The sequence below is a fragment of the Erinaceus europaeus genome, unplaced genomic scaffold, assembly GCF_950295315.1.
Source record: "Erinaceus europaeus unplaced genomic scaffold, mEriEur2.1 scaffold_627, whole genome shotgun sequence".
Taxonomy (NCBI): Eukaryota; Metazoa; Chordata; class Mammalia; order Eulipotyphla; family Erinaceidae; genus Erinaceus; species Erinaceus europaeus.
In genome coordinates, this window is record NW_026647641.1 from 1 (window position 1) to 15,757 (window position 15,757).

At 45.7% G+C, this 15,757-nt stretch overlaps 1 protein-coding gene and 1 non-coding gene across 2 annotated transcripts; one reads left to right on the forward strand and one right to left on the reverse strand.

Moving 5' to 3' along the window:
- Positions 1 to 3: 3 nt before the first annotated feature.
- Positions 4 to 3,919, reverse strand: OPN1SW (opsin 1, short wave sensitive; the record flags this gene model as incomplete). Its single annotated transcript, XM_060184201.1, has 3 exons — positions 3,565 to 3,919; positions 2,304 to 2,472; positions 4 to 142 (listed from the first exon to the last, which is right to left on the reverse strand). Coding segments are annotated over exons 1-3 (660 nt in total), but the record flags the coding sequence as incomplete, so codon positions are not given.
- A 6,705-nt stretch (positions 3,920 to 10,624) lies between these two features.
- TRNAP-AGG (transfer RNA proline (anticodon AGG)) lies at positions 10,625 to 10,696 on the forward strand. Its single transcript has one exon. It is a non-coding gene; the product is annotated as a tRNA-Pro (tRNA).
- The last annotated feature ends 5,061 nt before the right edge of the window (positions 10,697 to 15,757 follow it).

A 15,757-nucleotide genomic window follows, 5' to 3' on the forward strand; every position in this document is an offset into this window, starting at 1 on the left:
CAAATAGGAGAAGCAGATGAGGGAGAGAGGCGCGATGAAGCAGAAGAGGAAGAGGAACCAGGTGTAGGACTCGCTGTGATACTTGGTGCCCACGGTGTACCAGTCAGGGCCACAGGAGCACTGCAGACCCTCAGGGATGAACCTGCGGAGGACCAAGCCCTCAGGGGGCAAGCACTTGCTCAAGGCCAGAGCTGAGACTACTCGGTTGCACGCAGAGAAAATGCCCAGAAACCTCAGGCCAGGTTTGTGTCCTATCCTCCCCATCTGAAGCTAAAACAATCTTAGCATTTTCTTCCCCCTGCTCCTTCCCTCCCCGCCACTAGCTCCTTAAAAAGTAGAAGTTGGGGGAGTCAGGCGGTAGTGCAACAGGTTAAACACACATGGCGCAAAGTGCAAGGACTGGGTGGTGAAGCAGGTCTGCAGGTGTCTGTCTTTCTCTCCCCCTCTCTGTCTTCCCCTCCTCTCTCTATTTCTCTCTGTCCTATCCAGCAACGACGACATCAATAACAATCACTACAGTAACAATAAAACAACAAGGGCAACAAAAGGAAAAATAGATAAGTAAATAAATAAATATTTAAAAAGTAGCAGTTGGGCCTGCCAAATAGCTCACTTGGATAGAGCACTGCTTTGCCATCTGCATGACTGCATGACTCAGGTTTGAGCCCCCACAACATTGAAGGAAGCTGCTGTGTTGTGATTTGTTTCCTTTTTTGTTCTGTCTCTATGGAAAAAGAAGTAAACTGAAGGGAGTTGGGAGGTAGCGCAGAACGTGGTGCAAAGCGCAAGAACTGGTGAGAGGGTCCTGGTTCGAGCCCCCGGCTTCCCACCTCCAGGGGAGTCGCTTCACAGGTGGTGAAGCAAGTCTGCAGGTGTCTGTCTTTCTCTCTGTCTTCCCCTCCTCTCTCCACTTCCCTCTGTCCTATCCAACAGTGACGACATCAATAATTACAACAAGGGCAACAAAAGGAAATAAATACATATTTAAAAAAAAAGAAGTAAACTGAATAAATAAAAAGTAGAAGTCAGGGGCTGGGAAAGAGCTGACCCAGGAGCACACTTTGCTGTGTGCAAGGACTGGGGTTTGAGCTCCCAGCCATCACATGGGAGTGCCTCCCCAAAGGGAAGCTTTATAAGTGGAAAAGCAGTGTTGTGGTATCTCCCCTCCTCCTCCTATATAAAATTTATTTATTTATTTATTTATTTATTTAGATTGCCACCAGGGTTGTCACTGGGGTTGGTGCCTACATGACAAGTCCACTGCTCCTGGCAGCCAATTTTATGTACTTTTTTTTTTTAATTTATATTTATTTATTTTATTTTATCTTCCCTTTTGTTTCCCTTGTTTTTTTCTTTTTTTAAATTTTTTAATCTATCTTTATTTATTGGATAGAATCAGCCAGAAATCAAGAGGGAAGGAGGCGATAGAGATAGCGAGAGACATACACCTGCAGCCCTGCTTCACCACTCGCAAAGCTTTCCCCATTCAGGTATGGACCGGGGCCTCGAACCCAGGTCCTTGCACATTGCAACATGTGTGCTCAGCCAGGTGCACCACTGCCTGGCCCCCTGTTTTTTCTTTATTTTATCTGATAGGACAGAGAGAAATTGAGAAGGGAGGGCAGATCGGAAGGGAAAGAGACACATGAAGTGTCCCCTCTGCAGATAGGGACAGGGGGCTTAACAGGGGTCCTGGAACATAGTAACATATGTCCTCTACCAAATGCACCATAGCCTAGCCCCTCTCCCTTTTCTGTCTCTGCCTCTGTCTCTCTTTCTCTCTCTCTCACCTTCTACTTGGAAAAAAAAATTGTCCACCAGCAATGGTGGAATCATGTAGGCAGAGTACCAGCATTGACCCTGGCATGAAAAAAAAAAGTGGAGGTTGACACCAGCGAGATAGCTCACCTGGGTAGTGAGCCTGCTGTGTCGTGGACATGAGCTGCGTGCGAGCCCTGCCCCCGCTGCTTGGGGGCAGCATTAGTGCTATCTCTGTCTCAGCCTCTCTCTACCTGAAGAAGCTGACCTACACCAGTGAAGCCCTGGCTGTGACTGCAACAGATGCAGAGGCATGGGGCAGTGGCAGGTGTTACCATGTGCAAGGACCGAGCTTCAAGCCCTGGGTCCCCATCTGCAGAGGGGAAGGTTCATGAATTGTCTGCAGGTACCTCTCTGTCTCTGTGCCTCTGTGTTTGCTCCTCCCCTGTCAGTTTCTATGTTCTATAGAAAGAAAGGAGGGAGGATGACAGGTGCACTGCCAGCCCTGGCTCCCAGATAAACCCCACCTCATGCTGCCCACTCACCGGCTCCAGCCGAAGAAGGGTGGGATAGAGACCCCAACACCCATAATCCAGGTGGCCAGCACCACCATCAGCGCGTGCCTGGAGCTGAAGCGGAAGCTCCCGAAGGGCTTGCAGACCACGACATAGCGCTCAAAGGCCAGGAAGGCCAGTGACCAGCTTGTCACCAGACCTGTAAGGAAGCATAAGGGGGACAGGGTAGATGCAGTACATGTGGCAGGTGGAAAGGAATAGAGATCGGGGCGCAGTGCACATGTGTAGGGATGTCAGAAGGGGTCAACTTGACAGTTGAGGAAGAATATGAAGACTCAGTCAGATTTCTAGTCTGGGATGCTCTGCCCCCCAGTATTCAAACATGCTCCAAGCTCCTTCCTCTTGGAAGCCTCATTTTGATCATAGAGATTTATCTTTTATTTATTTATTTATTTATTTATTTATTTAGGATATAGACAGAGAGAAATTGAGAGGGAAAGGAGAGATAGAGAGGGAGAGAAAGAGACACTTGCAGCCCTGCTTCACCAGTTGTGAAGCTTCCGCCTTGCAGGTGGAAGATGGAGTCTTGAACTCAGGTCCCTGGGCATTGTAACGTGTGTAATTAAGCAGCTATGCCCCCTGTTCTCTATTATTTATTTTTAAATTATTTTTAAATATTTTATTTATTTATTTATTTATTTTGGATAGAGACAGAGAAGTTGAGAGAGCAGGGGGAGATATAGAGGAGGGGGGAGAGAGAGGGAGAAGAGAGCATAGCATCACTGCTCCACAAGTCATAAAGCTTCCCCCTGTAGCTGGGGATCAGAAGCTTGAACTCAGATCCTTGCACATTGTAATATATATGCTCATCTAGGTGCACCACCACTCAGCCCTTATTTATTTTATTTTGAGAGAGAGAAATAGAGAAATCAGAGCACTGCTTAGCTCTGGTTTATGGTGGCGCTGGAGATTGAACCTGGGGCCTCAGAGCCTCAGGGATGAAAGACTTTTGCACAAGCATTATGCTGTTTCCCCAGCCCCCCTCACAAACTTCTTTATCAATCCCCTTTTAGCTTTAATTTTATTTATTTACTTATTTATTTTTATCAGAGCACTACTCAGCTCTGGCTTCTGGTGGTGCTGGAGACTGAACCTGAGACTTCTGAGAATCAGTCATGAAAGCCTTTTTGTAGAAACACAGTGCTGTCTCCCCAGCCCTGGGGACTGCCTTTAACCCAGCAGCCTCACCCCAGTTCCGGTTGCCTCCCCTCAGCAGCTCCCACTCCTGTACCTGCAGCCGAGCCCAGAAAGGCCTCCCATGCACAGACAAGGGGGCCGAAGATGAAGTAGCCCTTACAGCTGGCGATGAACACGGTGAGGACCGAGAAGATGCAGAAGAGGAAGCCCCCCAGAGACACGTTGACCAGGATGTAATTGAGCGGCTGCCGCAACTTCCGATAGCGCAGTGTGGCCAGCAGCACCATGGAATTGAGCGGTGTCCCCGCAAAGAAGACAAAACCCATGAAGGCTGCCTGGAGGTGGAAGGCCCAGAGGGGTGCGATATGGTACTGAGGCCCATCCCACGGCCCCACCGAGGAGATGTTCTTGAACAAGTAGAACTCCTCCTCTTCCTCCCCAGACATCTTGTTTATGGGGTATCCCCTGTCCCAGTTTTCTCTTATAGATGACCCCACCACCGATTCCCTCACACACACTCTGCCTAGGAACCCCTCCTCCAAAGCCACTTTGGGGCCCCCCTGAATGATCAGTACTGAGCCTAAGTCTCCCAAGGACCATATTGGGGATTAGGGAGCCTCAGGGCCTCATCTAAATCTCTCAGTGGCCCCTAAGCCGATTGTGTTCTGCAGAGGATGAAAGGTAGAGCTCAAAAGGGGCTGGGTGGAGGCGCACCTGATAGAGCTTACATGCTGCCACACACAAGGACCGGGGTTCAAGTCCCTTGCCCCCACATACAGGAGAGGAAACTTCATGAATGGTGAAGCAGCACTGCAGGGGTCTTTCTCTTCCCTCCCCCATCTCTCTCAATTTATGTTTCTATCCAAAACAAATAAATCAATTTAATTAAAATTTTGTTTCAGATCACAAGAAAGCTCTAAGGGAGAGGCAGAGAGACATAGAGGAGAGATTGAGGAAGAGACTCCAACATAGCATCATCATCTGTGGAACTTTCCCTGGTGTTATGGTGGTCTCTTGCCACCCCAGGGCTTGAACCCAGGGCTTTGTGTTTAGGGTATTCTCTGCCAAGGCCTGACTATTGGCCCTTTTTTCTTTTTATAATTTTTTAAAAGTTTATTTATGACCTTGGGAGAACTACAGTAGTTTCCAATGGAGGGAGTGGGGACACAGAACTCTGGTGGTGGGAAAGGTGTAAAATTATACCCCTGTTATCTTATAATTTTGCAAATCAATATTAAATCACTAATAAAAATTCTTTTCAAATTCATGTTAAGTGAAATAAGTCAGAAACAGAAGGATGAATGTAGGATGATCTCACTCTCAGGAAGAAGTTGAAAAACAAGATTAGAAGAGAAAACACAAGTAGAACCTGAGCTGGAATTGGTATATTGCACCAAAGTAAAAGACTCTGGGGTGGGTGGTGGACGAGAATACAGGTCCAAGAAGGATGACAGAGGATCTAGTGGGGGTTGTATTGTTATATGGAAAACTGGGAAATGTTATGCTTGTACAAACTATTGTATTTACTGTCGAATGTAAAACTAATTCCCCAATAAAGAAATTAAAAAAAAATCTTTTCAAAAGTTTGTTTTCTAGGGATTTCTGGTTTTTTTTAATAAGATTTTTTTCATTATTATTACTATTTTTTCTTCTTGCCTCCACGGTTATTGCTGGGGCTCAGTGCCTGCACTATGAATCCACTGCTCCTGGAGGGTATTTTTTCCCCTGTTGTTGTCCTTGTGTTTTTTTTAATCGTTGTGATTATTATTGTTGTTGTTATTGATGTTGTTGTTCTTGGATAGGACAGAGAGAAGTGGAGAGAGGAAGGGAAGACAGAGAGAGGGAGAGAAAGATAGATACCTGCAAACTTGCTTTCACTGCTTGTGAAGCTACCCCCTGCAGGTGGGGAGCCGGGGGCTGGAACCGGGATCCTCACGCCTGTCCTTGTGCTTTGCACCATGTGCACTTAACCTGCTGTGCTACCGCCCGATTCCCATAAGATTTATTTTTTACTGATTGCATAGGAGAGAATTTGACATGAGACACAGACAAGAAGAGAAAGAAAGCAGAGCACACTCTGGTACAAGTGGTGCTGGAGGTTGGACTGGGAACCTTGGGCATATGATTCAACATTCTATCAGTTGAGCCATTTCTCCAGTCACCAAAGACTTTTTTTTTTTTTTATATTTATTTAGTGGTCCGAGAGGTGGCGCAGTGGATAAGGCATTGGACTCTCAAGCATGAGGTCCTGACTTCAGTCCCCAGCAGCACATGTACCAGAGTGATATCTGGTTCTTTCTCTCTCTCCTATCATTTCTCAGGAGTCAATAAAAAATAAAATTAAAAAATATTTATTAATGAGAGAGAACAAGAGCATCCCTCTGGCACATATGATGCAAGGGATTGAACCTGGAATCTCATAATTCAGAGTCCAGCACTTCATGTACTGTACCACCTCCTTAGCTTTTTAATTGTTCTCTCTCTCTCTCTCTCCTCAGCTCTGATTTATGGTGGTGCTGGGGATTCAACCTGAGATCTTTGGTGCCTTGAGCATGAAAGTCTTTTTGCATAATCACTATGCTATCTCTCCAGCCATCTTTGAAAAAAATTTACTTTGGATAGAGACAGAGAGAAGTTGAGAGGGGAGGGATGGAGGGAGGGAGAGAGAGAGAGAGAAAGAGAGAGAGAAGAATCACTCATGAAGCTTTCCCCTGCAGGTGAGGGACCAGGGGTTTGAAGCCAGATCCTTGCACACTGTAATGTGTGCACTCAACTGGGTGTGCTACCAACTGCCTCCCACCCTTTAAAGACTTATTTGTCAGGAGTCAGGCGGTAGCACAGCAGTTTAAGCGCAGGGGGCACAAAGCACAAGGAACAGTGTAAGGATCCTGATTCGAGCTCCTGGCTCCCCACCTGCAGGGGAGTCGCTTCACAAGTGGGGGGAACAAGGCAGGAATGAGCTCGATAAAGAAGTCTTCCAGCATATCGTGGCGGCAGACGATACACAAACCTCTTTAGGGTCCGGTTGCAGGGAACGGAACATCTTTATTGTCACAGTTACAAGTTTATAAAGGGGTAGCTGTGCAGGGCAGTAGCCAGCTGGCCAACGAGGTCAATATCTCCTTATAAGAGAAAAAAGAGCAAGGCAGTGAGAGGGTACGGATGGTGATGCAGGAACAGGGAAACAGAAGTATAAGGAAGGCGAAGCCCACCAGAGGGGGGGAGGGGTGGGTGATGTGGCTAGACTGATAGGAAGGTTGGAATTCCCCCGCGTACTCTTGCCACATCTTGCTAGGCTGGCATGCTAAGGAGAGGCTGATAGACGAACTTCTGGGGTGAGGGGTCAGCCATCCATGCTCAAACACACCTCAGACCCACACTTCACTACTCATGAAGTGTCCTCTCTGCAGGTGGGGAATGAGGGCTAGAACCTAGGTCTCTGTGCATGGTAACATGCACACTCAACTGGGTTCAGTACTGCTCAGCCCTCTTGTTATTAAAATTGGGGTGACACAGCCTGCAAGATGTGCAGTAAGTAGAGTGCAAGACTTTCAAGAATGGGGTCTTTAGTTCCATCCCCAGAATTGCATGTGCCAGAGTGATGCTCTGGTTCCCTCTCACATATTAATAGTTAAAATGAAATGTGCCATCTATCTCACAAGGTTGCTGTTATGTTCTGGAACCCCAAGCAGTGGCACACCTAGGAGAGTACATATATTACGACACAGATGGTCCTAGGTTCAAACCCTTGGTCCCCATTTTTTTGGGGAAAACTTTACAGTCAAAGTTGTGTTGTAAGATAGACTCTCCTCACTCGATCTTTATCTCTAACCCTCTATCAAAAGAAAAAGAAAAGAAAAAGAAAAACATGGAGCAGTGCTTCAATTGTGTCTCCTCTCTGTCTTTACCTCTCTATCAAGAGAGGTGAAAAGCAGAGCACTGCTGCAGGTGGTACTCTATCTCTCTTTCTCTTCCTACCTTCTATCAAAAGAAAAATAACAAAGCAAGAAAAGAAAACTCACACCTTCTTAAAAAAAAAAAAAGAAAAGGTTTTATGAGGTTTGTAGCACAAGACACACTGCCCTGCCCACAGAAAGCATTAACTAGCAGTCTCTCTTCTCTTTCTTTTCCTTATGTCTTCCTCCCCTTCTCCCCCCCTTCCTTCTCCTCCTCCTCTTCTTTCATCTAGATTTATTTTTGTTTTTATGTTCTTCTTCATCACAGAGGCTGGGCACCTGCACAATTCTTAGTGGCTATTTTATTTAATTTAGATAGAGAGTGTGAAATGGAGAGGAGTAGAGAAAGAGACATTAAAATACTGCCCTACCACTTGTGAGGCTTCCCTATTCAGGTATTTCCATGTGGTGGTCAGGGGACTTGAACCCTGGTCCTCAAGCATGGTAACCTGTAGACTCTCTACCAAGTGAGCCATCTCCCAGCCCCCAAAGATTCACTTATTACATATCAGATAGATAGAGGGGAGAGGGGAAAGAGGATAAAGGAGAGAGGTGGACTGGGTGAGATAACAGTGATTAAGCAAAGAGCCTTTCATGCCTGAGGCTCTGGAAGTGCCAGGTTCAACCCCCAGCCCCACTGTAAAGCAGAGCTGAACAATACTTTTTTCTCCCCGTCCCCTGCACTCTCTTTCTCTCATTAATATAAGACAAATAAAATACATTTTTAAAATAAAGAGAGGGAGAGAGAGGGGGGAAGGAGAGGGCAAGGGAGGAGAGGAGAGGAGAGGAGAGGAGAGGAGAGGAGAGGAGAGGAGAGGAGAGGAGAGGAGAGGAGAGGAGAGGAGAGGAGGGGAGAAATCCAGGTCACCTCTCTGGTATGTGAATCGCTGGGGATCAAACCTGGAGCCTCAGTGGAGCCTGTGCTCCTCTCCAGGCTGAGCTGTTTCCTGGCCACAGACAGGCAGCTCACCTGCTGTGCTTGTCCCTACCCACGCATGGCTATCAAAACAGCCCCCTTTCTTGGTCTAGCATGTAGTTTGCAAAGTGCTTTCATGTATATATCTCACTCAGTCCTGAAATTAGTACACAAGGCAGAAAAGCAAGTGCTCCCAACTGGTAGAAGAAGAAACTGAGTCACTTAGCAAGTATCTCCTAGTGAACTCATCTAGGAGGGTGATAGGTGCTCTGATTGTGAGGGAAGAAAGAAGGGTGAAGTGGCCCAGGAGGTGGGGCAGTGCATAAAGTGTTGGGCTTTCAAGAATGAGGTCCTGGGGCTAGTTGGTGGTGCATCTGGTTGAGCACACGTTACAGTGTGCAAGGACCCAAGTTCAAGACCCTGGTCCACACCTGCATGAGGAAAGCTTCACAAGTGGTGAAGCAGTGCTGCAGATGTCTCTCTGTCTCCCTCTCTATCACCTCCTTCCCTCTCAATTTCTGACCATCTCTATCCAACAAATAAATAGAGATTAAAAAAAAAAGAATGAGGTCCTGAGTTTGATCCCCAGCATCACATATGCCAGAGTGATGCTCTAGTTGTTTCTCTCCCTCCTTCCTTCTCTGTTAATAAGGCTTATTGACATTTAAGAGAGAGAGAGAGAGAGAGAGAGAGAGAAAGAGAAGAGAGAGAGAAGAAAAGGGACTGGGTAGTGGTGCACAGAACATTATTCTGCTTAAGGACCCGGGTTTAAGCCCTTGTTTCCTGCTTGAAGGGGGACATGTCACAAGTGGTGAAGCAGTGCTGTAGTGAGCTGTCTCTTTCCTTATCTCCTCCACGCTCTCAATTTCTCTCTAACCTATCAAAGAAGTAGGAAAAAAAATGAAAGAGAAAAATGGAAAACATCACCACTGGAAGTGCCAGTACTCAGCTCAGTGATAACCCTGGTGGCAGAGAGAGAGGGAGAAAGAGAGAGGGAAAGAGGGAGAGAGAGAGAGCGAGCAAGAGAGCGAGAGAAAGGGGAGAGAGAGAGACAGAAAAAAAGATAAAGAATAGTAGGAACAGAGGTAGATATCATAATGATTATGCAAAGAGACTCATGCCTGAGGCTTCAAAGCCCTCGGTTCAATCCCCTGTACTACCAAAAAGAGAAAAAGAGAGGGTAGGGGTAGATAGCATAATGGCTGTGCAAACAGACTCTCTTACCTGAGGCTCTGTCAAGTCCCAGGTTTAATCCCCCGCATCACCGTAAGCCAGAGTTGAACAGTACTCTGGTAAAAAATAAAATAAAATAAAATAAAAAATAGTGATCCAGGAGGTGGCGCAGTGATAAAGCTTTGGACTCTCAAGCATGAGGTCCTGAGTTCGATCCCCAGGGCAGCACATGTGCCAAAGTAATGTCTGGTTTTCTCCTCCTATTTTTTCATTAATAAATAAATTAATTCTTTAAAATAATGTTTAAAAAATAAAAGAGGGGTGGGGAGAGAAAAGTGGCCTGGAAGCTGGTGCAGTGGCTAGAATGTTGAACTTAAAAGCATGAGGCCCTGAGTTCAGTCCCTGCTATAGTGTGTGCTATAGTGATGGTCTGTTTTTTTCTCTCTCTCATCACTAATAAATACCTTTTTATTAGTTATTATCATCGCTATTTTTGCTTTAAGGGCTATTGCCGGGGCTCCATGCCCATATGATTCTATCACTCCCCACCCACATCTGGAAGACATTTCTCTCTCTCTCTCTCTCTTTTTAGACATAGTAAGAGACAGAGAGGGGGAGACAGAGTGACAGCACTGCTCCACTACTCCTGAAGCTTCCCCTGTGTGGAGGCTCCCATATTGTGGCCAGGGGCTCAAACTCAGGTCTTTGTACATAGTAAAGCCAGCCATCTCCTGCCTCCAATAAATAAATCATTAAAGAGAGATCGAAGGCTAGTTCTTCACTGTGTACAGGAGAGCCCAGACAGGCTCGCTCAGTCCTGGGGCTCCCCAGGGGAGGGGTGCGGGGATTTCTAGAACCTGTCCCCCAACATCACCTTGTCTCCTCCTGGCAGCCCCAGGGGAGAGCTGGCCTGCTGGGGGGGCTGAGCCGAGCATCTGGGTGGCTCCACAGCGGCTGAGATTTGCTGGAGAGCAGCCGGCCTAGGCACCCAGCCAGCCTGGTTGGAGCCAGAGGCCGCCTCCAGAAACCACAGGCATCCTGGAATCCACAGGCGGCGGCTGCAACTAAAGTAGTAAGGAAGGCACATCTGGCTAAGGGTAGGTGTCAGCGGCTCGTTGGTCTAGGGGTATGATTCTCGCTTAGGGTGCGAGAGGTCCCGGGTTCAAATCCCGGACGAGCCCTATGTTTTCTTTTCCAGTTCAACATTTGCCTGGCCTTTGAAAAGTAGAGTCAGGGGGGCAGGGGTAGATAGCATAATGGTTATGCAAACAGACTCTCATGTCTAGGGGTCTATTCCCCTATACCACTATAAGCCAGAGTTGATCGGTGCTCTGGTAAAAATAATATATATGTATATATATATGGAGAGAGAGAGTCAGTCAGGGGTGGTCTCCTTGGTGAAAGAGAGGACCAGTCAGTCTCCCTACTACTTGTGGCCTGTGTACACCCCATTCTTTCCACTGAGGCCTAATAGAGCAGGAGGGCTTATCCTTGGTCGCCGAGCCTGGGAAGATTGGAGTCAAAGGGTTAGATATTATCAGGCAGAAAGACAGCCTTGCAGGGCATCTCAGACTAGGAGAAAATAATCTAGAAAACTCAGGGGTGGATTTGGGCTGGAGGTCAATATAAGTTAAGTGCTTCTAAAAACACCAACTGTATAGGCTGTGGAGATAGCACAATAGTTATGTAAGTAGACTTTTGTGCCTGAGGCACCAAAGTTATCAGGTTCAGTCCTCAGCATCACCATAAACCAGATCTGAATAGTGTTCTGAATTAAAGGTAAACCAGGGGCTGGTGCTGGCACACCTGGTTGAGTGCACATATTATAATGTGCAAGGACCTGGGTTCGAGCCCCTGGTCCTCACCTGCAGGAGGAAAGCTTTGCAAGTGGTGAGGCAGTGCTGCAGGTGTCTCTCTGTCTCTCTATCACCCCCTTCCCTCTTGATTTATGGCTGTCTCTATCCAATAAATAAATATTTTTAAAAAATTTAAAAAAAAGAAAAAGAAAAAATAAACCACACACAGCAAAGAGGTGCAGTGGCTTCAAAGTCCTGAAAGATAGGATTAAATTATTTTTTAAAAATATTTTATTAATGAGAGAAAACCAGAGCATCACTCTCGTACATGCGGTCCCAGGAATGGAACTTGGAACCTCATGCTTGAGAATTCAGCGGTTTACCCACTATACCACCTCCCAGACCATGATTAAAGTTATAATTCTGGAGTGTGGGAAGGGGGATCCAGTGGTTGAAAGCAGGATTTGCAAGCATAGAGTCCTAAGATTAATCCCCAAAATGCATATGCCAGAGTGATGCTCTGATCATTCATTCTTCCTTCATAATGAATAAATATTCAAACAAACAAAGTTAGGGGTCGGATAGTGGCACACTTGGTTGAGTGCACATGTTACAGTGCACAAGGACCCAGGTTCAAGCCTCCGGTTCCCACCTGCCAGGGGTAAATCAGTGCTGCAGGTGTCTCTTTGACTATCTCTACTTTCCCTCTCAATTTCTGACTATATCCAATAAATAAAGATGATAAAAAATTTAAATAAAAAATAAAGTTACAATCTGACTCTCAGTTTTTTTCTTAGTAAAATGGGAACAATTGGGCTGGGAAGATAGCATTATGCTTATGCAAAAGATTTTCCTGCCTGAGGCTCCATGGTCCCAGGTTCAATCCCCAGCACCACCATAAGCCAGAGCTGAGTAGTACTCTGATATACCTCTCTCTTTATCTCTCTCTATCTTATTTTACTTCTCACTCATCAAAAAATTAAATATTTGAGATTTGGGCTGGGGAGATAGCACATGGTTATGCAAAAAGACTCATGCCTGAGGCTCTGGGGGTCCCAGGTTTAGTCTCCATAAACCAATGGTCTGGACCTTCTCTCTCTCTTTCTCTCTCTCTCTCTCATATAAATAAATATTTTAGTCACATATTCTTTTTTTTTAAATATTTATTTTATTTATTCCCTTTTGTTGCCCTTGTTGTTTTATTGTTGTAGTTATTATTGTTGTTGTCATTGTTGGATAGGACAGAGAGAAATGGAAAGAGGGAGGGGAAGACAGAGAGGAGGAGAGAAAGATAGACACCTGCAGACCTGCTTCACCGCCTGTGAAGCGACTCCCCTGCAGGTGGGGAGCCGGGGTTCAAACTGGGATCCTTATGCCGGTCCTTGTGCTTTGCGCCACCTGCGCTTAACCCACTGTGCTACAGCCCGACTCCCTTAGTCACATATTCTTAACAGTCATTCTTATTTCTTGTCAGTGTTGGGAAGATTCAGTCAGGAACCCCACATTACATATATAGGGATTGCTGAGAGTAATACCAGTAATACCACGTAGAAAGGGAAACTAGAAGAGAAATTCTGGCTTATTAGACAGACTAATAAAGTTCTTCTCACCCTCCACCCCACCCCAACCCAACCCCAACACAGAAATACTGCATAAAATAGAACTAAATATCAAAATACGAATAATCATGAATTTCGTGTATAAAAGTGAAATCTGGGCCAGAGAGCTAGCTCATGATGGAAAGTGTGTGCCTTGCCATGCCCAGTGCCCACCCTTTGTTTATTTTATTGTTTTAAATTTCCTTATTGGGGAAGTAATGCTTTACATTCCACAGGAAATACAATAGTTTATACATGCATAACATTTCCCAGTTTTCCATATAACAATACAACCCCCACTAGGTCCTCTGTCATCCTTTTTGGACCTGTATTCTAAATCCCACCCCCACCCCCCCACAGTCTTTTATTTTGGTGCAATATACCAACTCCAGTTCAGGTTCTACTTGTGTTTTCTCTTCTGATCTTGTTTTTCACAACTTCTGCTTGAGAGTGAGATCATCCCATATTCATCCTTCTGTTTCTGACTTATTTCACTGAACATGAATTTTTCAAGGTCCATCCAAGATCAGCTGAAAAGGGTGAAGTCACCATTTTTTATAGCTGAGTAGTATCCCATTATATATATCACAACTTGCTCAGCCACTCATCTGTTGTTGGACACCTGGGTTGCTTCCAGATTTTGGCTATTACAAATTGTGCTGCTAAGAACATATATGTACACAGATCTTTTTGGATGGGTGTGTTGGGTTCCTTAGGATCTATCCCCAGGAGAGGAATTGCAGGACCATAGGGTAGGTCCATGTCTAGCCTTCTGAGAGTTCTCCAGACTGTTCTCCACAGAGGTTGGACCAATTTACATTCCCACCAGTGGTGCAGGAGGGTTCCTTTGACCCCCACACCCTCTCCAGAATTTGCTGCTGAAACAACATAAATTCTATGAGATGAATAACAGATCAGTATGTTGTGCTTTTTTTTTTTTTTTTCAACAATGAAATCATATTCAGTAGTTAAAATTCCCAAACTGATCCAAAGCCATAGAAGCCATTATGGAGAGAAGCAGAACAGTGTGAAGGGGAGAAAAAGTTTGCAGAAGAATGTGTACATTATAGCAGCATTTTAAAATACACACTCACTCACACACACACCACTGTGTTAAGTGGTTTGTGGATACACCCTATAAAGGCAACACTTTGCAAGCACAACAAGTGGAACTGGGAGTCAAATTTGGCAAGCAAGGAACAGTCAGGTTGTAGTGGTGTGCATGCCAGCAATGGATGTTTACTTTACTCTCTGTGCTATTCTTTTCTGAGTGTAAAAAAGATACACATATCCCTTTCCCCCTCTTCTGTGAAAATATCCAGGCATGTAGAAATCAGGGTAAAGAGGGATAAGTGGCTGCATCAGGCAGGATGATCTGCTACGGTGGAATTAGGAGGGAGACTGAGTCCTGATTCCTGAGCCCAGGATAATGGGGATTAGTTCAGCTTATCCCCCAAGATGATCACCTGGCTGAACCCCCACCTCTACCCCAGTTCTGGCTCTCCCTCTGAAACTGTGACACTGCCTACTTCTCCCTTTAATTGACAGGCTTACCCTATCTATCTATCTATCTATCTATCTATCTATTTATCTATCTATCTTGTTGATCTCTGTCTCACCAGAGTACTACACAGCTCTGGTTTATGGTGGTTCTGGGAACTGAACCTGGAACTTTGGAGCCTCAGGCATGAGAATCTGTTGCAGAACCATGATGCTGTCTCCCCAGGCCTCTTCCTCCTCCTCTTATCTTCTCAATTCACATTTACCCCCCCCCCACCCCCAGACTAGTACTGATCTAGCCTGGGCTTTCCCTAAAGTGTGTTTGGAGAGCTTCCCCAGGGCTCACCACACCCATCAGGAGCAAATGATGACCTGTATCCCAGGGAGGAGAGAGGGATTAATTCTAATACTCAGGGTCAGAGCTTGGAGCTAATGACATACACCCCTTCACCCCTCTCTCTGTCACTCAAAGGGGCAGCAGGCAAGGGCAGTCCTGTAGCCCCTGAGGAACCAGAAGGTTCTGGGGCAGGATAGAGTGATCACGGGATTCCAGCTCCAGGTTCTGTCCCTTCTCAGAGCTCGATAACTCTCCACCAACCTCCCATTTCAGCCCCTTCCACACCCCAGACAACTGCCCTGCTCTCAGAACCTGGAGAAGCCTGGGACCTACCGAAGACCCTCTAGAAACTCATCTCCTCTCCCCTACCCCTCTGTCTTCTTCTTCTCCTTTTTTTAAAGCAATTTATTATTTTAAAAAATATATATATTTATTTATTCCCTTTTGTTGTTATATTGTTGTAGTTATTATTGTTGTCAGTGTTGGATAGGACAGAGAGAAATGGAGAGAGGAGGGGAAGACAGAGAGGAGGAGAGAAAGATAGACACCTGCAGACCTGCTTCACCACCTGAGAAACGACTCCCCTGCAGGTGGGGAGCTGTGGGCTCCAACTGGGATCCTTACACTGGATCCTTGGGCTTTGTGCGCTTAACTGCTACACTGCCTGACTCCCTCTCCTTCTTCTTTTAAGTACGTTATTTGTTTTGTTTTATATATTTCATTTGTTTGGATAGACAAAGAGAGAAATTGAGAGGGGAGATAGAGATAGATAGATAGATGGATATAGATAGATAGACAGATAGATAGATAGATACCTGCAGTACTTGGTTGAGTGCACATGTTAATGATGTGCAAGAGTTTGGATTTAAACCCCCCAGCCCCCACCTATAGGGAGAAAGCTTCATATGTGAAAACAGGTCTCTCTCTCCCTTTCTATCTCAGTTTCTCTCTCTCCCCAATAAATATTAATTATAATTAAATTTTAGAAAATAGAGAGGGAGAAGGCTGGGG